This window comes from Acomys russatus, chromosome 3, assembly GCF_903995435.1.
Source record: "Acomys russatus chromosome 3, mAcoRus1.1, whole genome shotgun sequence".
Lineage (NCBI taxonomy): Eukaryota > Metazoa > Chordata > Mammalia > Rodentia > Muridae > Acomys > Acomys russatus.
This window is the reverse complement of record NC_067139.1, coordinates 3997592-4024416: the sequence shown is the minus strand read 5'-3', so window position 1 is coordinate 4024416 and position 26825 is coordinate 3997592. Positions and strand designations below refer to the sequence as shown.

The 26825-nt window shown below is 39.0% G+C and overlaps 1 protein-coding gene across 4 annotated transcripts in view; it reads left to right on the top strand.

The window, feature by feature from the left end:
- Positions 1–26825, top strand: part of Sugct (succinyl-CoA:glutarate-CoA transferase) — a 713158-nt gene that overhangs the window by 56913 nt on the left and 629420 nt on the right. For all 4 annotated transcript variants that reach the window (XM_051168026.1, XM_051168018.1, XM_051168042.1 and 1 more), the window contains 2 exons: positions 8634–8725; positions 20765–20908. In XM_051168026.1, coding sequence (XP_051023983.1) covers positions 8634–8725; positions 20765–20908 — 236 coding nt within the window. The remainder of the gene's footprint in view (positions 1–8633; positions 8726–20764; positions 20909–26825) is intronic.

The window sequence follows — 26825 nt, the reverse complement described above, 5'->3', positions numbered from 1 at the left end:
ATAGGATTATGATAAGTAGTGATGCGACCTTGGGTAATCTCTTAGTTGTTCACAGCATCATTTTTTTCTCATTGTAATTTAAATGGGACAATGAAATTTATCCTCTTGGGTTACTGTGAAGAATAAGTGAGATAACATATGGAGCATATGAGTAGAGTTTCTTGAAATAGCAAGTACTCTGGTCATGCTATTTTTATAACCCCAACTTGTCTCTGTTATTTGACCTATGGAGGCCTAGGAATAAATATTCTTAGATTGGCTCGTAGGTTTGTTACATGGGAATTCAGCTGAAGTGTTTGTAATAGAAGGGAGGAGAGAAAGAGACATATAGATACAACTATAGAAAGAAAAACCCTGTTAAACTGGAGATATGATTGTGGGAAAAGTTTCAAACAGGAGGCTTCCCACACTGCTAATAAGAAAGTTGAACAAACCCCACAAGACTGTGAAATTCTGGTCCTCTCGGCTGATCATGTCTCGGGATAGAGGCATGACAAGGGAAGTGATCACCAAACAAAGACCAAACACCAGGAAAAATATTTTTTAGAAGACTCTCTCCCAAGTTCATTTCTGGGTTAATCCCTGTACAGTAGAAAGTGGCTAAGAATGGAGAACAAAGTCTACTCTTCAGATGGATGTCCCGACTGGGGGGCTTAACATCAAAGTGGTCGTGCAGGGTTTTCTGCTTTCTGACTCTTGAGTGTCACTTACCATCTCTGGACTCATCTTTCTTATCTGTATGGTGAGAGCTTTTGCCTAAAATCTTTTCGTATCTAACATTACTTGGTGAACTTATTTTATCTTATATTTTTTTCGTGTACTTTTAGGTATACAAAAATGGAATTATCATAAAATTTTAGAATTTATAATTTTTTTTACATCTTATTCTGAAAAGTGGTAAGAAGTACAGAAGTACAGAGTATAGTGTAACGAATCTTCAGTACTTAGTTTAATAATTTATGACTTACCATGGTTTATTCATAAGTCTACCTGTTATAGATCTTACACTGAATGTTTACAAATAAAATTCAGAATTAATATAATTTCCTTTCTAGTTATCTTAGAATATATGCAATAGAAAATGACCTTATTTAAATCCTCAGTAAGGCTGGCATGGTGGCTCAGTTTGACTCCCTTAGTTCTATCCCTGGGATCCACATGGTGGCAGGAGAGAGCCAAGACATCTGGATTCCACAAAGACACTATGCAAGCATGCATGTGGGTTCTCTTCCAATCTCTCTCTCTCTCTTTCTCTGTCTCTGTCTCTCTCTGTTTCTCTCTGTCTCTCTCTGTTTCTCTCTGTCTCTGTCTGTCTGTCTGTCTGTCTGTCTGTCTGTCTGTCTCTCTCTCTCTCTCTCTCTCTCTCACACACACACACACACATATTTAAGGCCTAAATATGCAATGCAATGCCATTATTACACATGAGTAAAAATAGTAATTAATGTAATTAAGCATGCAATTGCCATTCAAATTTCTCTCTCTCAAATTGAAAATCCAAAAGCAGGCCAAAACATGCCTTCTTTACATCATAGTTCATTTCCAGTATTTCTTTTTTCTTGTAACTTTCTAATTTTCTTTTTTGTCTTCTTATGCTAATTGTTTCTATGATGTCTCCAATTTTTAGTAGTACATAGACAAATCTGTAAGATGATTCAGATTTTTATTTCAGTTTTCTTTTTGTAAAGAATATTTAATAGAAAAGTATTATTTTTCTAGGTATCACATAATTACCTTTTTTTGTGAAGTTGTAGTTATTGATGATTGTCTTTTATTATTGTCTATGTTATCAATAATGTTTGTTTATATCTATTAATTCAATGGGAATTACATAGCAATGGGTTTTAACTCTGCTATGTTTTCTTCATGCTTGGTAACCTTTTTTTCTGAGACAGGCGTTTTCCGTGTAGACCTGGCTGTCCTGGAACTCACTCTGTAGATCAGGCTGGACTCGAACTCAGAGATCCTTCTGCCTCTGCTGGGATTAAAGGCATGTGCCATGGGTGTTAAACTTTTACAAAAATTTATTTTACACATTTTTTTTCTGCATGCTGGGGAGATGTCTAAGTTGGAAAAAATGTTTGCCACGCAAACATAAGAACTCAAAATTGAATCCTCAGAACCCACATAAAGGTCTGCACGAAGGTGGCTTGTGTCAGCAACCCCAATGCTGGGGGATCAGGAAGTATAGAGACAGATGGGTCCCTGGTGCTCAGAAACCACCCAGCCCAGCCAATAAGTGAGCTCCACATACAGTGAGAGCACCTGCTTTAAGAAATAAGGTTGAAATGATTTAGTAAGGCACCTGGCCTTCCTCTCCAGCCTCCAGGTATATGCACATAACACACGTACATGCCCCCCACACAAATTCTATCATCAACTGCTCGATCATTCTGGGTATAGTTTATGTAGGGAAGGTTAGGTAGATGCATAAGTTTTCCCTTACTTACTAATCTTCACAGCATGAATTTATTCCCTAGTTATATACCAATAGTTGTGGGCCATTAAAATTTATTATGAATCTACAGAACTTAACATTATCTATGCATCTAAATCCACTGCAGTTTGGATACTAGAGATACTTGTACTGTGTTATTTTCTATCCCTGGGCATTTTCAATAGGTAGAAAACAAACATTTAAATAAAAATTTAAAAATACTGAGTTTTTAACTCATATTTTAACTTTAAAAGTGTGTGTGTGTATGTGTGTGTGTGTGTGTGTGTGTGTGTGATATGTATGTGTTGGACTATACCTTATGGCATGCATGTGGAGGACAGAGGGCAATAATTTTGGGGAGTCAGTTCCCTCCTTTCACTTGTTGAGTTTCTCTTATGTTTCTGTTGTGCAGTCTGTCCCAGGCTAGCTGGCCTGTGAGCGTTCAGGAGAGCCTCCTGTCTCTTCTTATCTCACAGTAGGAATGCTGGGATTACAAATGCACATCACTTTATCAGGCTTGGGAGCTAGGAATAGAACTCAAGTCATCAGGCTTTCATGAAAAGTGCTCTTTCCTGGTGAGCCATCTTTCAGGCCCTATTATCATTTTTTTATTATTAATTTATTCAAATTACATCTCAGTTGTTAGCCCATCCTTTGTATTCTCCCATTCCTCCCTCCCTTCCGCTTCCCCCCCATTCCCCTCCCCTATGTCTGTGACTGAGGGAGACCTCCTCCCCCTGTATATGCTCATAGGGTATCCAGTCTCTTTTTGATGACCTATTATCCTTCCTCTGAGTGCCACCAGGCGTCTCCATCCAAGGGACATGGTCAAATATGGGGCACCAGAGTTTGTGTGAAAGTCAGATCTCCTTCTCCACTTAATGGTGGAGAATGTCCTGTCCATCGGCTAGTCTGGGTAGGGGTTCGAAGTTTACTGCCTATATTTTCCTTGACTGGTGTCATAGTTTGAGGAGGACCCCAGGGCCCAGACCCGCCTGTAGTTTTCCAGGACCCTTTATCATTTTAGCTCTTTACATTATAAAACAAACAAATAAAAAACAGCCTAGAAAAGAAACAAAGTACAGATATTTATATACGTTCGACATACTTTAATATTCATCACAAAATATTTTATTACCTTCTGCTCTTCTGGGTGATGGTCTATGGTTAGACTTTCTGCAGCTTTTGGAATATTAGTATTATTTATCTAAATTGTACTAACATTATATTTTGTTTTTATGTTCACTCCTGGCATAGGTGCAGTCATCTTTGAACTGTCTTTCTTTCTTACTCCTCAGAGCCTGTCACCTGTTGTGTTTGGGAGGGAACCAGACACCAGAGAGTGCAGAAGTGGATAGTGGGCAAGACAGTATGAACAGAGGCCCAGAGGAGCTAGAGAGCTGTACATGTCTGGAGAGCAACTCTACTGAATGTAAATTGTTTTGGAGGTGTGGCAAAGATACATTGAGAGTTGAACTGACTATATCATACAGAACCTCCATATGACATGTTATAGAATATTATTATTTTAGGCCTATAGATATTTGAACAAGAATTTTAGTATGGAAACACCTTCATCAGATTTTTGGAAGTTCTTTGTATCTCATGAAAAGTAAATTGAGGCAGGTGAGCATCAAATAAGGGTACAAGAGCTTAGATAGATGTGAGAGAGATCTGGCAAGTCAAATAATCAACCAGGAATTATTGATAAGTTGGTATGAGCAAGGAGTGAAAGACAAGAGCTTAGGATGACTCCGGCTTCTTGATTGTGCATATGCAGAGGTGTGCTTTTCATTAAACGAGACAGTGAATATAGGAAAAGGAACAATATTGGTTAATGGTGTTTGAGTTGACTGAGCTGGGATGCCGTTTCTGTTTAGGGCTGTAGTGTTTCAGACTTTTGGATGGCAATGTCAAGTAAAACAGAAATGCACACAAACATCTTTGTATTTAAGAACACAGATTGGAGTCCTATCTCAGCTTTGCTGTGATACTCCCTATATTTTTGTTGTTGTTGTTGTTGGAAGCCTCACGCTGCCCTTAGGCTGATCTCCATCAGTACTGCTGTCCTGAGAATCGAGGCACTCTGTGTTTGCAACAGGTGCATGTAAGCACTGGGTGCCACTAAGATGCTGAGCCTGGCCCAACAGCACAGGAGTTGCTTCTATGAGCAGCATTCATTCTGTTCCGTTCTTCTGGGGTGAGTGCAGAGCCTCTCATTAGCTTGTCAAAGGGACTTGTGCCTCTCAAAGGGTAAGCTTTGGCAGAGAGGGTACTGTGAAGTGTCCTGTAGTTACAGAGAGTGTGTTTGTGAGTACTGCTTTCTAAGCCTGCTCATGAAGACGAGAAGGATGGCAGGGAGTAAGCACAACTAAGGAGAAAAGTGAAAACAGGAGCGCTTTTGCTTTCTCAACATGCAACCTTTGCCTTATAATCAGTGTTCATAAGAGCCACGAGATGGCGAGCTTGTCCCTCACAGTGAAAGTAAGTGGAAGGTGGGGTGGGGAGGGATGGGGGGGGGGCGGGGAGGCAGGAGGAGAGGGAGGGAGAGAAAGAGAGAGAGAGAGGGAAGAATAGTCCCATTAGGAAACTCAGGCTTTGAGGGTGAGAACAGTGTGCTTTTGGCTTTCTGCAACCTGCTTAAATTTGTCTTACACCCAGAACTGATAGATTTCCCCCCGCTTTGGATCCTAAGCACAGTTGTTTTTGAAACTGTAAAGATAAAAATAAAAATAAAACAAGATAAAAATAAAACAAAAGCCCCAAACTGTTTGGATTCTATACTGAAATATTTATAGAAATTTTCAACAGATAATTCCAGTTTTCACATTAACAACAGAGAAATCTAATTGCCGATACTATTGTCAAAGGTGTTGGTATTATTAATAGCATTTAAGTAGTTGAGTACTAGGTGAAAGACAGAATACATTTTTTGGCTCACATACACATGTATATATACAAACATATGTATATTACTATTTTTTGTTTCTTATCTCTTCAGGAACTCACTTGTACATCAAGCTAGCCTCAAGCTTGCAGAAATTGGCCTACCTCTGACTCCCAAATGCTGGGATTAAAGATGTGCACGACTACACCCAGCTTTACTATATTATAGCACTACTAAGACATTCTTATGTCTGATGAGCAAGTGCTAGGTTCCAACTATAAAAAAATCTTCCATTTTAAAAAATGGATGTTAGACAACTTAATTTCAGTACTTAGGGTTTCTATTCTCCATACTTTGACATCCCTCAAAGTAGCTTTTTTCCCTAAATATTGTCTGGAAGAATGTAAGCTTATTATTGGTGTGTTAACTAATATCTATTTATTGACTGATGAATATTTAATGTTCAGTGTAAAATTCACTTTGCTTATGCTGTACAGTCAAGTTTAATTTTGACAGTAAATGTGTGAGATAAATGTTAGTATTATCATTGAAGCTCAGAGAAATTAAGTTAATTGTTGAAGATTTAATAGTTGGCAGAACCATACTTGAATCTGGATTTTTTTTTAACTCTAAAGTTTACTCTCTTTTTCATTGTGCCTAGTGTCTCCAATGAAACTACATATATATATATATATTTTTTTTTTACTAGAGATGCTTGGAAGGTGCAATGTAAAGGTTAGGGTGTTTGTGCTTCAATCATGTTATGAACTGAGCGAAAAAGAGGATTTATATCACAAGGCAACCATGTGATGCACTTTTATTTAGTAAGCTGTTTGATTTCCCCCTGAACATAATTTCTCAGCAAGCTCATCTAGACAATCCCGTTTTGAGTTGTGCTGGTGCTGAGAGGCCTTAGTGTGTCTCCTTTGGGCTCCTCACTAGATGCACACATTGATTCTCCTAATGTTGTGTTCACTGAAACCTCATCCTTCTCGTGACTCCTGTTGCGCCCACAAGGTGGCTTGCCAGGCAGGGTTCCTTCTGTGTGCCAGCAGCTCTGCTCTGCTGCGGGGTGCTGCTCCACGCCGGGAATGATCTGGGCCTTGGCAAACCTTACAATGGGCACTGAAAGCCTGCCTAGCGTCCCTCTTCCAGATGCAGATGGCTGAACTGAAATCCATTCGGTGAAGCTTGGAGGAACTTTCCAGACTGCTGACTTTACTTAGTTTTTTTATTTTAATTTTTTATTATGATCTCCATAATCCCTTTTGTTCCTTTTAAAGCTTCAAAGAATAATAGTTTAGAAATTATAAGCTTTGTTTTGAAATAAAGAGAAAGCAACTTTTACCTGAGCCAGGACATTCGAGTTTTTCTTTTAAGTTGCAGTAATTTTTTCATACAATAGTTGTAACTGGAAGATAAATATACTGAAAAGATTGTCTATACATAAATGATAATTGAAATTAGATGATAGGCTTTATTTTTTGTTTGGAAATGTGCACAACAAAACCCAAGGAGACATATGGCACATTTGTGTTATCAGTGACGAGGTATATCAACCGAGCCTGTTGTCAGGACAGGCCTGTGATCCCAGCACTCAAGAGAGTGTTGAGGACTCCTTCCTAGCTGAGAGTTCAAGACCCAGAGAAACAAGCAAGCAAGAGACAAATATCTTTTAATCTTTAGCTACTTTAATAATATCTTAATATTATCTCATTTTTCTAGTGAGGATTTTTATACATGTTTGTTTCTAACAGACAATTTTTTTTGGTAGCTAATATGTCTGGGTAGATTAGCTGATGACTAGAGTATATAAGCAGTTAGGTTACTGCTTTTGCTTGTTAACCCAGCTTATAGATTGATCTTGAAAAAAATGATTATTTTTGAATAATAAGTATTTTATTCCTCCACTAAGTGTCATCAAACATTATACTGGAGGCTGAGGAGACAGACATTCAAACGAAACATTCACAGAGGTTCCATTTCAGCATGGGGGAGACAATGTAACCAATAGACATGTAGTTATTCTTCTTTGAGAATAAGTGCTATGAATATGAATTGCATAAAAGGGAATCAAGCATGTGAGGTAGGCAGCTTTCTACAAAGGGCCATTAAGGGAGGGTCTTTCTGCTAAGGAGACGTTCAAGTAGAGGACTGGGGGGAAGGAGGGAATGAAACGGGGAGCTCCGGCAGTGTCTGGTGAAGCAAGTCCCCCGGGGACCCTTTCTACACACTTATAAAACAGAGCACGTAAGTAGAGATGTCAGCAAAGCTCTTCATTTGTTTACTCTGGGAAATAAATGGGATTTGGAAATGGAATCCTACAGCTGATGGAACCTTTAGGATTAAACAGTAAGTACCCAAGCAGAAAAATGTAGGAGAAAAGATTACGCATGTTTTCTTGATTTTTGTCTTCCCTTATTAACAACAAGGTCAGGAAGAAAAAAAAAGTAGCATCTAAATTGAAACTGTTAGGTCATGAAATTGTTTTATATATAGCTATTGTTTTGTTTTTGAGACAAGGTCTAGCAATGTAGTTCAGGCTAACCTCAAACTCTGGGACTTCTTTCTCCAGCCTCCCGAGCGCTAAGATTACAGGCGCACACTGTAGCACTCTTCCTAAAATATGGCCAGTTTTAACGTTCATCACGTTTGCTTAGTTGAGAAATTGTCAGGGCTAATCTAGGGCAATACACTTTGCTTCACTTTGTGCACTGTTGCGCAAAGAGCAGGTAGGGTCTAATGAAGCCTTGAGCTGAGCCAAAGAAGTGACATGGGCAGAGGCCTACGGAGAGAGAACATACCTCACGAAAGTCAGGGAGCCATCACTAACTGGTTTGCCTCCACAGGAAGCTATATTTTATGCCCCCCTGTTTTTCCAGACAGGGTTTCTCTGAGCAGCCCTGGCTGTTCTGTAACGCACTCTGTAGACCAGGCTGGCCTCACACTCCGATCTGCCTGCCTCTGCCTCCAGTGCTAGGGTTAAAGGTGCGAACCACCAGGCGGCTTTTTTCCCTGACTTTTAAAGGTACGGCAAAAGTTGTGTCTTATGTGTTATCCCTTTTTAAAATTTGTTGCCAACTAAATAAAATAATTTCAAAATATTCCAAAGGCCAAACAAAACTCCCTGAGGGTAGAGTGAGGCCCGCAATTCAGCAGGACTTGTGTTCCATGGTATCCAGTTAATTCTTACTGTCTCCATCAAGGGTCATACAGATGTGACAGGAACGTGCTGCGGTGTTTTGAGGTGAATAGTTTACACACTGTCACACCCCATGTGACACTGAATGTTTGTTCTTCTCGTTGCAGGCTATGGCCAGACAGGGCCCATGTCTCAGAGAGCAGGTTATGATGCTATTGCCTCTGCCGTGTCTGGTCTGATGCACATCACAGGGCCTGAGGTAGGTAATCTCGGAAAGTGAATGACTTACTAAAATACGTTGAGTGTGGTCAGTATAAATGAACTGAAACCGAAATGTCAATATTACTTAACGGAAAAGAACAACCTCTTTTTAAAAATTAGTAATACGTGATGAACCTTTTCATATTTTTTATTATTCAGGGGTAATCACCTTTATGAGACTTAGAAATTTCCTTCCATGAGAGGGAATGGCTGACGAGGTGATACTTGTCCATTTCATCTTGCATTCAGTAAATACACATAGAAGAAACTTTTTTCACCTAGAATAATTTAAGCAGTGCTGTATTTGAAATTTTGTTATTTAAAGTGACAGATATAGTTGTGTCTGATTTGCCGTATGTACTCTAGTTGAGTTAATGCTATAGTCGCTCTCCCTGATAGTGCATTGTGGGATTTCTAAAAGAATGTAGGTGTCTAAAATTTGTTTCGCTAGATCAGAGCAAAGAATTTTGGGGGAAAATATGAATGTTATTAACATAAAACAACAGTATAATATGAAAGCTTAGTAGATAAAACTAAAGATATCCATTTCAAAACAAACGGGGTTGGAAAGCTTGAAAATCTTTTACAGCAGGTGTTCCTCCCTGGGTAACTTTTCTTTAGCTAATTCTAGACCGATCACTGCAGTGCTCAGATAAACTGAGGCAGAGTGACCTATTTTACAATCTTATATTTAATTCAAAGCAGCCATGAGGTTTTAATGTCTTAAGATACAAGGCCCTTTGTACTTCTGTCTTCTGAGGTTTTATTTTTAGTCACAGAAAAAAAAATTATGTAGCCCTTCCTTAAAATAACCAGGGGATTGATTTTCTTTTTGTTCATTGAGAGAACAGAGCATGGACATATCTCTCTTTGTCCAATCCTGGGGCTCTCATTTGGAAAAGATGCCAGTATTATGAGTGCTTTCATTTAAAGGCACTGAACTCAGTTGGAAACATGTGAAAACAGTTGGGGCCTATTTCTTTTGACCGCAGTGCTAACAGCGAATGGAAACCTACTGAGGTGAAGGACTTCTGTGGTTCTGATGGGGAGCTGCACTACATTCTGACAGGGTAGCCGCGTAATGTGTGCTCAGCCTTAGGACTTTTAAAGATTATTCTCTAATCAGCTTAAAAAACAACACAATTCATTGTGGCATTTATAATACTTTATCTTAGTTGATTTTTGTCACCTGCTCTTCTCCCTCATACCCTCTTTCCTATGAGTCCATGTACACACACACACACACACACACACACGCACGCACGCACGCACACACGCACACACACACACACATGCACACACTCCATGTATTTTTAGGTAAATAAAAATATGAATCCTTACGGCATTTTTAAACTTTTCTTTCTTTCTTCCTCTCATTTTATACTGACCTCCTTTCCAGCTTCCCCAACTAATGCTTCATTTTTTCCCCTTCTCTGTTCATACCACCCTATACTACTGTTCCTGTCTCTAGTGCCCTCTCTGCCATGGGACCGTTTTACTTTCCTGGTTCCGAGGTTGCTCCAGGCTCTCTACGCACATGTGAAGATTTGGACCTAGGAAATATGTATAAGAGAGAACATATGCCGTTTGTCTTTCTTATGTGGGTTATTTCTTTCAATGTAGTATTTTTTTTTTTTGTTCTATCCGTTTACTGAGAAATTTCATGATTTCGTTTCCCTTGTGGTTGAATAATATTTTATAGTGAATGTGTACCACATTTTCACTACTCATTTACCAGTTGAAGGACATTTGGGCTGTTTGCACTTCCTAGCTACTAAGATTAGAGCAGTGATGAACGTGGCTGAAGACGTATCTGCCGAGTCCTTGGAGCATATGCCAAGGAGTGGTATAGCTGTGTCACATGGTAGGTTTAATGTTTGCTTTTTGGGGATTCTTTGTATTAATTCCGAGAGAGGATATACCAGTTTGTGATTCTACCAATAGTGAATGAGGGTTCCCCTCTTCCTACATCTTCTCTAGCCTTTTCTGTTAATTGTTTTCTTGATCTTTGTCATTCTGACGGTGACAAGATGAAATCTCAAATTTGTTTTGATTTGTATTTCTTTAGTTGCTAAGGTTGATGAACACCTTTTGAGATATTTCTTAGCCATTTATATTCCCTTTTTTGACAACACTGCATTCAGATTTGAATGGGCCTTTTCTTTTTCACTTTTTGAGTTCATTATAATATTCTGAATATTAATCTTCTGTCAGATACATAGCTGGCAAAGATTACTACTCTGTGGGCTTCCTCTGCACTTAATTGTTTTATCAGTTCTGAAGAAACTTTTTAGTTTGATGATGCCCCACACGTCAATTGTTGCCCATACTTTCTTCACTAATTATGTCCTATTAAAAACGTTCAAAACTTTTCATGAATTAAAATATAATTATTGGGCTAGAGATATGGCTCAGCCATTAAAGGCCAGGCTCACAACCAAAAATATAGAATATAACTATCATTTCTCTCCAGTCACTTTACTCTCTACTTTCCTCAAGTACCTGCCCTCGAGCCCCTCCCATCCCCTTTACTACTTCTCAAATTCATGTCTTCTTTATTATTGTTTTATAAATATATAATTATTTTATATATTATATATGTATATTTCATAAAATACATCAGCATAGCACATTGAATCTGTTAAGTATTGTTTGAATTGATTTGATTTAAGGGCTTACCATTTGATAGTAAATAACCAATTAGGAGGTTCATACCCGAGGGAGACTAACTCTTCCTTATTCAGCAGTCATTACTTGTGTGTATTTTTCTTCTCCTTTTTCCCCTCTTTTCCCACCAATGTAATATTTTTGTTGACTTTCTGGGAATTTCATGTAATGCACCCTGATCACACACTCCAGTCCTGCGAAGGGAGTAATGAAAGAGTAATGATTAAGCTGAGGTGGTGGAGAGGAGCGCAAAGTAGACAAGGGGATATTGGGAGGCTAAATCACCAAAGATCTTTAAGAAAGACATACAGAGACTTGTTATTGTAAAAAAATGTTACATTAGCATAAAAAGAGTTAAAATGGAGTTTTTCCATATTAGAGCCAAGACTACCCCTATAAGACAAATAAATAATAAAGAGCTCATTATAGGTTATGAATATTGCCCCCTAGAGAATGAAAGTAAGTCCCTCTTGCTAAAGGTACCATGTACTTCAAACATAGGACTCAGAAGATTCAAGCTGGGTCTGAGAACCTCCTCCCTGGGGACTGGCATTCACAGTACATAGCTGCCAAGGGAGGGACCCAAACTAAAGTCCTACTCAGCCTGGATGCTTATGAACCACATTTACTAACACAGCAAGAGACATCTATAGGCTCAAAACTGGCACTCATACCTTGGTAGTAGCCAAAAGCTCTCTAGCTATACTTAAGAATCATGCAAAGGGAAGGAAACCATGCCTAGAACTGGAACCCAGCTGAATACCCATACTTAGTGAGGTCATGGACCTTAGATGAGAGTGTATAATCATCGTTTTACTAGACCAGAATAATTCTTAATTACTTTCTAAATACTTAGTTTTACACTCACAGATAAATTTGTTTCTTAATCTCCCCATGGGGGGAACAACTTGTCTTTGCATCAGAAAACTACAACTGGTTGAAATGTGGTCCTACTGTAGCTGAGAGACAGTTATTTTTAAATAAATTTATTTCCTTCTTTAGAATTTCTAGTTTGGTGGAATATAAAAGTTTTAAAGTATGCTCTTATGATTCTCTGAATTTTCTTGGGGTTAAGGTATCTTTTTTCCTTCTCTAATTTTTATTAATTTCAATCCTTTCTTTTGATTAATTCAGCTAAATATTTGTCAATAGTTTTATTAAATTAAATTAAATATTTGTTAGTATTTTCAGAGTACCAATTGCTTATTTAATTGATTTTTAAAAATTAATTAATTCACTTTACATTCTGATCATAGTCCCCTCCCTTCTTTCCTCCCGTTTCCACTGTCCTTCCTACTTTCTCCCTCCCTCTCCCCTTCTCAGAAAAGGGGAGCACTCCCTACCAACCCACCCCAGCTCATCAACTCGCATCTTTCCCTGTGGCCTGGTGAGGCAGCCCTGCCAGGGGGACATGATCATAAAGCCGGCAATGGGGTCCATGTCAGAGGCAGCCCACATTTCCCTTACTAGAGGCCTACATGAAGCCTGAACTGCCCATCTGGGCCTAGGGACAGTCCATGCATGCTCCTTGCTTGGTGCTTCAGTCTCTGCATGTCCCCTGGGCCCTGGTTAGTTGGGTCTGTTGGTCTTCTTGTGGAGCGCCTGTCCCCTCCAAGTCCTTCTATCCATCTCTCCACTTTTCTACAAGACTTCTTATATTTTCCCCAATGTTTGGCTCTGAGTCTCAGCATCTGTTTCAATCCGCTGCAGAGTGCAGCCTCTCAGAGCACAGTTATGCTAGGCTCCTGTCTGTGAGTATAGCAGAGTATCCTTAGCTATGTCAGGGGTTGGTTCTTTCCCATGGAGTGGGTCTCAGGTTGGGCCAGGCATTGGTTGCACATTACCTCAATCTCTGCTCTATCTTTATCCCTGCACAGGCAGGGTAAATTTTGGGTCAAAGTGGTTGTGGGTGGGTTGGTGTTCCCCTCCCTTCACTAGGAGTCCTGTCTAGTTAGAAGATGTCTGCTTCACTTTCCATGGCTCCTGCTACAAGGGGTCTCAGCTAGAGTGACCCTGTATCCTCCCCAAAGCCTACCCTACCTAAGGTCTCCAGCTTGTATCAGAGATATCCCTGCCCATGGTTTATCTTCTCTCTGTAGACCCTCTATTCTCCTGCCCCTGCTCTCCACAGGTCTGATCTCCACACTCATTTCTCTCTGAGCTCCCTCTCCTACTTTTTTCTCGCTCTTCAACCACTTGTTATGTCTATTCAATTTAAGCATTCCTCCCTTGAGTCCTCTTTGTTACTTATCTTTTTTGGGTCTGCTTTTTTAAAAAATTATTTTTTATTTTTATTTCATCAATTTTAGCTTTGACTGTTATTATGTATCTCTTTTCATCTAGTTTTTAAGGTTGTTGATTGTTCTTATTTTTCTATGGCCTTCAAGTATACCATTAATTATTTGAGCTTTCTCAGATCATTTGATGTAGAACATAGTGCTATAAATTGCCTCTTATAACTGCTTTCATTGTATCTCAATAAATTTTAGTATATTGTGTTAAAGTTAATACCTTTCTTGCTTCACCCAATTTTGGCTTAGTATTGTGTTGTTTAACTTTCATGAGTTAGTGTACTTTCTGTCTGGTGTGGTGTTCAGATAGAATGGTGTATATGATTTCTGTTTTCCTGTATTTGCTGAGATTTGTTTTGTGTGCTATTTTGTGGGAAGTCCCATGGGCTGCTGAGAAGAATTTTTATCCTTTAGTGTTTGGATGAAATGTTCTGTCTATGTGTATGCAGTCAATTTGATTTCATGATGTCATTTAATCCCTAGAGACTCTTTATTTAGTTTATTTAGTTCTTTTATAAACAACCTGTCGGTTGGTTAAAATTGCATCTTAAAAATCACCCTCTGTCACTGTGATTTTAAGTCTAATATTATCTCTTTTATGAAATTTGGTCCCCATTTTTGGTAAATATATGTTTAGGATTTTTATAACCTATTCTTGGACTTTTCTATCAATTTGTTGTGGTTTGAAGTCTGTTTTGTCAGATAATAGAATATTACATCTGTTTGTTTCTTGGTTCATTTCATTGGAATTCCTTTTTCTACCCTTTTACCCTACAATGCTGGGTATCATTGGTCATGCAGGGTGTTTCTTCAAGGCAGCATCCAGATGGATCCCATTTCTGATCCAGTCTGCTAGTTTGTGGGTCGTTATTGGTGAGTTGAGAACAGAAATGTGAAGTTATCATTGAAAAATGTGTATTAATTTCTGTCATTTTCTTGCTGTTGTGATTTTTTTTATTCAATCTCTTTTGATTCAGTATTCTGAAACGTTTCTTTATGTTTTTTTGGGGCATGTTTAACCTTGTAGAGGAATTTCAGTCCAGCAACATGGCTCCTCTGGCAAGGAATCACATCCAAAGACCTTATAGGTCTGGGGGATCTGACTGGAATACACACTTTTAATCCTGGGAGACAGAGGCAGGCAGAGTTCAAGGCCAGCCTGGCATAGAGCAAGTTCCAGGTAAAGGTGTGGTGTTATATGCCTTTAATCCAAGACTCAGGAGACAGAGGCAGGCATATCTCTGAATTCTAGTCAGTTAGTTTTATTCAATCAGTTGAATTCAGTACGATGGAATTGAGTCAGGACTTGACAGGGAGTCAGTTGAGAGAGTTCAGTGGAGTTGAGTTGGCAGCAGTTCAGTTTGTGGAATTCAGAGGCAATTTTTTGCCAGGACAGCTTTCCAGAGACAAGTTGCAGAGAGAACAAGTTAGACCCAGGTGAAGACAGAAAGAACAAGAGAATGAAAATGAGCCAGAAGATTAGAACAGATTGTTAGAGTTAGTTTGAGGCCAAGCAGAGAAATTCAGTCAGAAGCCAAGAGAGAAACCAAATTGAATCAGTCAGCTTGGTAAGGACTTTGAGCCAGAACACGAATTGAACCAGCCAGCCAGAGTTCAGGAAAAGCTAGGAAGGGTGAGCTCATTCATCAGAAAGTCTCAGAGATGGAAAACATTCGAGGCCTACATTCGATTGTTTGGAGGCTAGAGGTTTCTAGGACTAGGGCTAGATTAGCAGACAGAGGCAGTAAGCCTCGGACATGACAGTTACTTCAGGCAAATCAAAGTTACCTTTACATAACCTTCTATTCAGAACTAAGTATTTCTTTCAGTATCTTCTGTAGAGCTGGTTTAATGGTTTTAATTTCTTTAAATATTTCTGTCTTGAAATTTTTTCTTTCTCCTTTAATTATGACTTATAACTTTGTTGGATATAATGGTCTGGTAAGATATCTTTGGCCTTTCATAAGTCATAGAACATTGGTCACAATCCCTTCCGGGCTTTGTTGTCCCCATCGCAAATTCTCCTGTGATTCTGATGAGCCAGCTGTGCATGCAAGCTGATCTTTTGCTCTTGCTACAATCAAGATCCTCCTTTCTTTGCTCTGCATATTTAATGTTTGGATATTATGTGCCACGTGTAGCTGTTTTCTTTATTATTCTCTACGCCTCTTGGATTGTGATTGGCATCTCCTTTTATATATAAAGAAATTAATCATGTATGGGTTTGTTGAAAATATTTTCTTGCCTTTGGCCTGAGCATCTTTCTGTTTTTATACCTATTTTTCATAGGTTTTTGTCTTTGTAGCATCCTAGATGTGTGCATGTTCTATTCTTATTTTTTCCCCTTTAGATTTGATATTTTCTTTGACTGTTTGAAAAAATTTCCTACCTTGTCTTAAATACTTGATAATATCACTTCCACTCGGCCCTATTTATTGGTAAGGCTTTTCTATGATATTTTTTGTCTGAATACTTGAATTTTCCATTTGAATTCTTGAAATTTTCATTTTAAGTTTAATTTAGTTTTGTCTTTCTCCATATATTCTATCTCTTTATTTAATTATTTTTTGTATCTTTAATTGTCTTCATCATTTCATTGAGCTATTTGTGGTTTTCTGTTCTTTATTATGGCATTTCTTAATATCCTCTTTGAGTTCTTTGATAGTGTTTACTATTGCTGTTTTAACTCTATTGCTTTGTACATCATCTAAGTAACTTTTCTCAGGGACATTGCCATGGGAGAACTAATTTTTGGTAGAGACTTACTGTTTTGTGTATTTGTTTGTGTATTTGCAATGGGATTGAAGGACATGGAATTAGGTAATTGGTACTGTTTCTTATTATGAAAACTTCATCTCTCTATTGTTGAATGAGTGTTTTATGCTCTGTTTCCTATCACTCTGACTTGTCAGGTTGTCATCCACTAATATGAGGCTTAGAGTTTAGTCTTTATTCAATTTAAATGTTGAAATGGAATATCAGAAATAGTCCTGGCTCTGCTCAAGCTAAGTGATATTTCTAAGCTCAGAAGCAAACCCTCTGTAGAGTTACATGATTTTCACATTGAATCTTCTGGAGCATGGTGGAGATGCTGTGGACTTTCCTCAGGCGATGGGTTCTGGTCCTATTGCTGGTATGAGTCTACTGCCCTTCTCTGACGAGTGGGCAATCCTTAGGTGGATAGTGTGTGTGGTTGGCAGTACCGATCTTGTGTCTTCTAGAGCAGGGACCGGATGTGTCCAGTAGGGATGAGAGGTTTTGCTAGAGTGGTTAGAGTTGAGTTGGGAGTGGGGACTGTAGGCTCCCTGGGTGGAGGTGCAGGCATAAATGCACGGCAGGGGCGAATGGCATTGGTGGCTGCTTAAGTTGGGCCTCCAAGTCTGAAGAGGGTACATCCAAAGAGGTATAGGAAAAACTTTTTGCAATTTGATTGAGCTCTTATCACTAGTTATAGTGAAAATTTAATGATTAAATTGTTTCTTAACATTAAAATATTTTGTACCCGCTTTCAGGGATCATAATGTCTTTGGTTGCCACTAAGGTTCATCACATGCTATTACTATTTTTAGCTTTTTGTAAGTTTTTGCAGGAATACATATAAATACTAATTGAATTGGTTAGTCTTTATTAAATCAAATTTTAAAATTAAAAATTAAAGTTAATATTTAAAGCAATGAGTTTCATTATGGTATTTCCACACATATGTGTCATTATGTGTCGTTTAAAAAAGCATATGCTATTAGGATATTTGCCAGCTACTAGCATAATTATAAGAAAGTTAAACCAGTTTTTTTTTTTTTTTTTTTTTTTTTTTTTTGCCTCCTTCTCTTCCTCCTCCTGCTGTTTCTTTTTTAAAACAGCATTTCATCCAACAGGAGAAAAATGATGTTTTAACTCTTTCCTGGAACATTAATATATTTAAATTAAAATTCAAACAATTCATCTATTAAGTTTGTATTTAACTAAAATATATGAAAATGGAATTTCTTTAAAAAAAATCTCGTTTAAAATTTTTAAAAATTTGTTCCCTTATCAACTCAATTGTAGCCCTCCCCCTCGTCACCTCCTGGTCACACCTGTCCTCCCTCTTACCTCTTCCTTTCCTCCCCTAGTCCTCAGAAAGGAGGGGCCCGCCTTCTCTAACATCTGACCTCAGCCTATCAAATCTCATCTGGACTGCCTGTCTCCTGTTCCTCTGTGGTTTGGCAAGGCTGCCTCACCAGGGGGAAGTGATCAACATGTGGAGACCAGAGCCCATGTCAGAAGTAGTCCCTACTTCCCATATTAAGGGGCCCACAAGGAGACTGTGCTGCCTGTCTATTACATCTGAGCAGGTCCTCACTGTGCATGGTCCTTGGTTGGTGCATCAGTCTCTGCAGCACTCTCCTCCTCTGCCCAGAATTGTTGGCTCTATCAATCTCCTGTGGAGCTCCTGACTCCTCTAGGTCCATCTATTCCCCAACTCTTCTATAAGACTCCCTGTGCTCCACCCTGAAGTTTGGCTATGTGTCTCAGCATCTGCTTCAATCTCCTGCTGGGTGGAGTCTTTCAGAGGACCTCTATGATAGGCTCCAGTCCTGTTCCTTCTCTTCAACTGCTTCCGGTGTCTATTTGCCCTTCTGAATGAGAATTAAGCATTCTTCCTAGGGTCCTCCTGTTATTTAGTTTCTTTAGGTCTGTGTATTGTAGTGTGGTCATCCTGTATTATGTGGCTGATATCTGCTTATAAGTGAGTACATACCATGTGTGTCTTTCTGGGTCTAAGCTACCTCACTCAGGATGATTATTTCTAGTTCCATCCATTTGCCTGAAAATTTCAAGATTTACTTGTGTTTAATAGCTGAGTAGTATTCTTTTGTGTAAATGTACCACAGTTTTTTTATCCATTCTTTGGTTGAAGGCCATCTAGGTTTTTTTTTTTTTTTTTTCAGATTCTGGCAATTATGAATAAGGCGGCTGTGAACATAGTTGCGCAAATGTCCTTGTTGTATGGTGGAGAATCTTTTGGATATATGCTCAGGAGTGGTAAAACTAGGTCTTGAGGTAGCACTATTCCAAATTTTCTGAGAAAGCACCAGACTGATTTTTAAAATGGTTGTACAAGTTTGCACTCTTACCAGCAATGGAAGAGTGATCCCCTTTCTCCACATCCTTGCCAGTCTTTGATTTTAGCCACTCTGATAGGTGTAAGATGGAATTTCAGAGCTGTTTTGATTTGCATTTCCTGATAACTAAAGATATTGAGCATTTCTTTAAGTGTTTCTCAACTATTCAGTATTCCTTTGTTGAGAATTCTCTGTTTAGTTCTGCGCCCCATTTTTAATTGGGTTATTTGGTTTGGTGGTGTTTAATTTCTTGAGTTCTTTATATATTTTAGATATTAGCCCTCTGTCATATGTAGGGTTGGTGAAGATCTTTTCCCAGTCTGTAGACTGTCATTTTGTTCTGTTGACAGTGTCCTTTGCCTTACAGAAGCTTTTCAGATTCATAAGGCGCCATCTTTAAATTGATGACCTTAGAGCATGAGGTGTTGCTGTTCTGTTCAAACAGGACTCATCATTTTGCTGCAGACAAGAAATGTACCTCAGCGATAAAGGTAGACATTGCCTCAAAGTGCTTGAAAAGGTACTCCAAATAAACAGGCCCAAAAAGAAAGCTGGATTACCCATTCTAGTATCCAGTAAAATAGACTTTCCACCAAAACTAATAAAAAAAGATGGGGAATGACTCTTAATACTCATTAAAGGAAAAATACACCAAGATGCTGTCTTAATCCTGAACATCTATGACCCAAATGCAGGAGCATCCATATTCATAAAAGAAACATTACTAAAGCTTAAGCAACACAGCAAAACCCAAACATTAGTAGTGGGAGACTTCAACATCCCAGTGTCACCAATAGATAGATCATTGAAAAATAGCCTAAATGGATAGATAAGGAAACTAATAGACATCATGAATCAAATGGACCCACAGATATCCACAGAACATTTCATCCAAACACAACTATACCTTCTTAGCACCTCACGGAACCTTTTCCAAACTTGCCCATATACTTGGTCATAAAACAAACCCCATAAATACAAGAAGATTGAAATAACCACTTGCATCTTATCAACCACCATGAATTAAAGCTGGAACTCAACAACAACAGAAACAACAGAAAGCCTACAAACTTAGGGAAACTGAGCAACTCCCTTCTCAATGACCTCTGCATCAATGATGAAACAAAAATAAAGAAGTTAAAGACTTCCTAGAAGTCAATGAAAATGAAGGCACAACATAGCCAAACTTATGAGACACATTGAAAACAGTTATAAGAAGAAAGTTCATAGCACTAAGTGCCTTCATAAAGAAATTGGAGAGATCCCATACTAACAACTTAACAGCACACCTGTAAGTGCTAGAACAAAAAGAAGCAAGCACACCCAAGATGTTTAGATGGCTGAAAATAATCAAACTCAGGGCTGAAATAAATAAATAAGAAACAAAGAGAACAATTCAAAGAGTCAATGAAACCAAGAGCTGGTTCTTTGAGAAAGTCAACAAAATGGACAAACCCTTAGCCAAACTAACAAAAAAGAAATTTCTTTCTTTCTTTTATTATTATTTTTTAATTATTTTATTTATTTATTTTTTATTTTATTTATTTATTTTTATTTTATTTTGATTGAAACTTTTTTTTTAAGACAGGATCTCTCTGTGTAACCTTGACTGTCCTGGACTTGCTTTGTAGTCCAGGCTGGCCTTGAAATCACAGCGATCCATCTACCTGCCTCCGCCTCCAAAGTGCTGGGATTTCAAATGTGTTTATTAATATTTTTCATTTCTTTGACTTGATTTAGGTTGGCTTTTATGCCTCTTATGAAACGCAGTGGTATATATACATTTGGTATAGGTACATTACCATCCATTGATATCCTTAATACTAATTTGCTGTATTTATTCACGTGTATGTGTATACTCGTGTAGATGTGGATGCTTCAAATATAATTCTTTTATTTAGCTACAGAATGTCTGAGAAATATAAGATGAATCAATATTTGATTTCTGTTTTTCTCATTCAATCCTCAAATTAGGATGGAGATCCTGTTCGTCCAGGAGTGGCCATGACTGACCTTGCCACTGGCCTGTTTGCCTATGGAGCCATTATGGCTGGCCTCATACAACGTTACAGAACTGGAAAAGGACTGTTCATTGATTGTAATCTACTGTCATCTCAGGTACCAATCCATATAACATTTTAGTTGGGATGCATTTGGGATAGAATCCAATGATCACATGTGTAAAACCCATTAAAATAAACCCATTAAAATAAAAAAGCAAACAACCCCCCCATATACTACCACTTTGATGTATTTTCTTTCATATTCTAATTGAGAATCATTCTTTTACAATTTGAACACTGTTGTTGAATTATAATTCTAGGCTCTCCTTGTAACAGAATGGTTTCAGTAGTCCTTGTGAGACACTGCACGGTCACTACTCTTTCACTGCCATGTAAGCTCTGTAACTGAGTGGCTTTGGTGCCATTTCTTCACCTCTTATGTGCCATGGACTCTCTTGTAAGCCTGGTGAAATATGTGGACCTTATCTTGGGATTATATTTTTAAGTTCATAAGTTGAGATCATTGGATAACAAAAGAAGTAAGTTGTATGGAAATATAGTTATCTCAATGAAAAATAATCATTTCTGTGTTATATATGGCTTTTACTAACATATGGAAATTGAACTATGCTAGGTAAATGGTTTGCTCCTAGTTTGTTTTCCCTGCCTGGTTTTTACTCTTCATTTTGAGACAGTCTCACTAGGATAACTGACCTTGAACTCAAATGATAGTCCAGGGAGTCTTCGAACTGGACCTCTTTTTGCTTTAGTGTCTGGTGACATAATGATTGCAACACCGTTTAAAATTTTGATGTAATCTTCAGAAGAAATGATATCTCAAGAAATATGCAGTAGATAATATGATATGAAAGGATATATAAAATTATCATGATCAAGTCATAGATAGTGCTAATACTCTGGTAGTTTCACTGCTCGTGTTTATAATTGCTTAGGTCAGAGGTTGATGAAAATAATGGTATCTTTTGTACATTCATGCTGTGTACCTCCTAGAACTCTGTCCATAGCCTAGAGAATAACTTCCCTGCTTAGACAGTTGCAGTTACACTGTAGTAGGCACAAGACTGGTGACACAGAAGGGTTAATTCATGTCTAACATGACATTTTGCCTTCTTTCCTGGATTGGACCCAGATGCCGTACCATATGTGGAAGTTGATTCTGAATAGATAATTTTTCAGGGATATGAAAAAGAAAATATCTAATTTGTGCAAGGAGACGTTTTACTGTGGGAAAATTACTTTCTAGACATAGAGATCTCAGTTGGGAATTTCAGATGTAAGTGGCATACATGGGAAAATAGTAAACTTGGAACACTACATTGGAGTTTTTTTTTCTCTTAGGCAAAATTAAGGAGGTGTATAGAAATAAAAGAGTCAGCATGGCTGATGGCGAAGCAGTGTGCATGAGTTTTTAACAGCATGTTTGAACCACTGTCAGGGTTTTAATGGTTTTATAGAAGGATAAATGAACTCTCTTCAGTGGAGTTATCGCGCTTCTCTGCAGAAAGCCACAGATGGTAGTTATGGAGCTAAAACTCTTTCCTTTCTCTGTGTTAATAGCTGTAATGAACCTGAGATAAGTTAAGTAACCAAATAAAACTTACGTAGGCAATAAATGTGGGCGAGATGGATGTTTCATAGGTGTGTGATATGTGTGATCCTGCAGGGTTCTGGCCTTGCGTTGCAGCTCCTACTCTCTTTTGTTTTGAAATGCTTAACATTTCTGAGCAGGAGATTCTTGTTTCCAATTTTCAGCAAGCCTCCTAAATTATGTAGACAGTCAGAGAGTTTGGTCTATACTCACTTCTTTACTTTATACTTCAATTGTTATTTAATGTGCTAACTTTCAAAACAACAACCTTTTATGGCATAGTAGAGATTAAAAGATCTTCTAGTATTGAACTGGCGATTCCCCATGTGGAACATATTCTCATCTGCAAGACTGCCTCAAAATGAGTAAATTCATGTCCACATACACACTTACATCCCCCCCTCCCTCTCTCTCCCCTTTCTCCCTCTCTCTCCCTTTCTTTCTTATTCTCTTCTTACACAATACATCCTGACCACATCCCCTTCTCCTTCCGCTCTTCCAAGTCCCCCTCCAGCACCACTTCCCCTCTCCCCAAGATCCACTGCTCATCCATTTCTCTTCAGAAAAGAGTAGGCTTCCTTCCTAGTGTTATCAACCATAGACCGCATAACAAGATATAATATTAGTAGGCACAAACCCTTATTTCGAAGCTGGATGAGGCAACCCAGTAGGAGCAAAATGGTCCCCAAAATAGGCAAAAGATTCATAGACACCCACACTCCCACTGTTAGGAGTCCCATAACCATCCTAAGCTGAGCAACAGCAGCATGTATGCAGAGGCACACAGATATTTATTGAGGTCTTGTGTGTGTGTATGTGTGTGTGTGTGTGTGTGTGTGTGTGTGTGTATGTGTGTGTGATGGTGTCCATATCGATTCTTGAGACTCTAAGCTCCAATAGTCTAAGAAAATGCCCAGCCCAGTATTTGTCAAATATCAAGCAATCAGTGATATTGTATTGAGTAAGAAATATCCTCCATAGGCTCATATATTTGAATGTTTAGTTCCCAGCTGGTGACACTGAGAAGGATATGGAGCCTCTGCGAAGTGGAGTCTTGCCAGAGGAAGTGTGTCATTTTGGGGGCAGGCATGGAGCCTTTATAGCCTGGCCTCGTTTCCTGTTCGCTCTCTGTGTCTTTATTGGTGACACAGTGACACCTGCTAGGCTCTGCTTCTTTCGCTGCGCCTTCCCCTTTTGCTGACATGCATTCTTTGCCAGGAGGGAATGATCTGCTGAAACTGTTAGCAAGAGTAAGCGTACTTCTTCCCTTAAATAACTTCTTCTCAGGTATTTGGTTATTGCTGTTGTTTTTGTAAACCTAATCATGTAGTTCTTAGGCTTTGGAACTGCTTTACAGGAGGGGTGCAGGAGGATTTGGGCTAGAAAATCCACAGAATACTGTGAGAGGAGTTCGATGGGTCATTCTAGTGGGAGTTCAGAAGACTGGAATGTTAAGTAACATGTAGCCAGTGGAGGCCTGGGCTACTGAAGTGTAGAAGTGCTTGCTGTAGTTACATCTGGGAAAAGAAACGTGGCAGTATTCCTTCCATTGTGTGAGGCTGAATTAAAAATAGACAAATTTCATCGGTAGAAGAAACGTGAAGATAGCATAGCATTTAGCCTGTGACATGGGTATCTCCCACTGTTCTTATTTGACAGTGAGAGCAAAGGGATGAAATACATGAAGTTTGGCAAGGAAAGTTATGTGAGCATGTTTAAAATTGTGGACAAGGAATGCAACACTCAGAGGAAAAGCATTTATATTTGTTAAACTCACTGTCTTCAAGTACCCTGACTTCAAAGTGCCCTGAAGGCAAGACCCCACCCAATAAAAGTCAAACCTGTAAAAATGCAAATGTATTTGAAAGGAGAAAACAGCCTGACTGAGGATGCCACAAAATGTGTTCTTTGTTGGAAACAACTGCCTAGGAAAGCGATTTTGCAGAGTCATCCACCAGGGCGTACCCAGGAAACTACAGCTGTGGCTTAAAACAGCCAGGCTAAATCTTGCACTGGCAGCAGAGCTTGGTAGTGTGGTCTAAATGATACTAATGGTTGCTAGGGTGAGACTAAAACAGGAAAAATATACCTTGCAAGTAAAGGGTTTTGTTTGCAGTTAAGAATAAATTCATGTTTGTCATATGTTTGTTTGACCTATCTGCATGGAATGTGCTTAATCACATGTGGGTGAGAGGTAAGTGGATAGGAAATACTTCAGGATGCATGCTTGCTTCTGATTGGATGTATGTGGGAGGTACTTAGGCAAGAAATATCTCAGGATGTATGCTTATGCCTGATTGGACCTGAAGGGAGATGTGGTGATTTATGGGTTTTGCTTTCTTAAGCCCCTGCAAAGTGTGACTTGTGGCCATTTTTCCCCCTGAGAATCCAGAGATGGATCTTGCCAGAGTCCATTCACCTGGCCAGTATTTAATTAAAGCTTGCTTCAAGTTTGCTCTTAAGTTCTTGTAGCTGTCTTGTTCTTGACTGGTGGGATTAACTCTAGCATGAAAAATGCAAAACTGAGGGGCAATGGAGTCTTATGTCTTACTCCAAAGTTACAGGATGCTGCTGAGGTGAGGCAATGTATGGCTATGTTAGAGCCTCTGTAAGAGGTCCTGAAAGGCTGTTTCATGAAGCTGAGATTTTGTCAATCTCAGTTACAATGGAGGGCCCAGAATGTGGGAGATGCCAGACCACCAGACATCTGCCAAGGAAAGGGGCAGCCTGTGTTAGAGAGAGGCTATACATGTTGTGAGTAACAGATCTGTAACAGAGGGAGCAGGTCAGCCAAACCTCCTGGAGAGCAGACGGATCCATCACGAGTCCAAGATGCTTGATTTGGTGCTTCAGGATTAGGTATTTGCCCTATTGCATTTTGGTTTTCATTGGGTCCAATGTTTTCCTTGATATGTTTCTATTCCTCCCTTTTGCAGTGGCAATGTCTACTCTTTGCCATTGTATATTGGAAGTTGCAAACTTGTTCAAGTATATAATTTTAATCCACCATTAAAAGATTATATTTCAAAATAGAATTTGGACTTTGGAACAGTGTTGTGACTGTCTGTGGGAACATGTGAAATCTACTGAATACATTTTGCTCTATTAAGTTGGCCATTAACATAGATTGGTGTCAAAGACTAAATGTGGTTTGAGTGGAAAATGTCCCTTCTAGATTAATGCATTTGACGCTTGGTGGCACTGTTTGGGATGGTTGTGGAGCCTTTAGGAGATATAATCTTACCAGAAGAAGTAGGGCTCTGTGGGCAGACCTTGAGACTTTAAAGGCAAACAGAAAGAAGTCTTCCTGTCTGTTTTAGGATTTCTAGTGCAGTGTAGCCTACCCGGCTCCTGCTTCTCACGCCTTCTCTGGAAGGAGCAGCTTTTATTTTGGTGAGGCATGAGAGGCACACGTCCTTGTGGGTGTAAGGGTAAGATGCAGTCAGTTATGAGTTATGCCGTCAGTTATGAGTTATGCCGTCAGTTATGAGCTATGCCGTCAGTTATGAATTATGCAGTCAGTTATGAGTTATGCCGTCAGTTATGAACTATGCTGTCAGTTATGAGTTATGCCATCAGTCATGAGTTATCCAGTCAGTCATGAACTATGCCGTCAGTTATGAACTATGCCATCAGTTATGAACTATGCCGTCAGTTGTGAACTATGCCGTCAGTTATGAGTTATGCCGTCAGTTATGAACTATGCCGTCAGTTATGAACTATGCCGTCAGTTATGAGTTATGCCGTCAGTTATGAACTATGCCGTCAGTTATGAGTTATGCCGTCAGTTATGAGCTATGCCGTCAGTTATGAGCTATGCCGTCAGTTATGAGCTATGCCGTCAGTTATGAGCTATGCCGTCAGTTATGAGCTATGCCGTCAGTTATGAGCTATGCCGTCAGTTATGAGCTATGCCGTCAGTTATGAGCTATGCCGTCAGTTATGAGTTATGCCGTCTAGCAGATTCTCTTCTAAGATTCATGAGCTCAGCTCAGCCCCAGGAAACTTGATTGCATTTCTGGGAGAATACGTGATTTTCCTTCTGACGAGTGAGCTTTAAATTAATTTGGATAGCTGTTGGTTATCACCAAAATGTGCATGCCACTTTTTGTACTCTTATTTACTTTTCTACTGCTATGATAAAACACCACGAACAAGGGAACTTATAGCAGGAAGAGCTTATTTTTGGCTAACCGTGCCATGTGGTTAGAGTCCATGATGGGGGGTTGGAGGTGATGGGTAACAGGTATAGGATCAAAAATCCGCTAACTCAAAGTGACATGAATCTTCTGAAACCTTAAAGTCTGCTCCCGTCCAGCAATGCCACACCTCCTTGTCTTCCCCAAGGACCTACTGATGGGACCTAGCGTTCCAATGCCGAATACTTAAGGTGGACTCTACCAAACCAGCACCCGCACCTCTG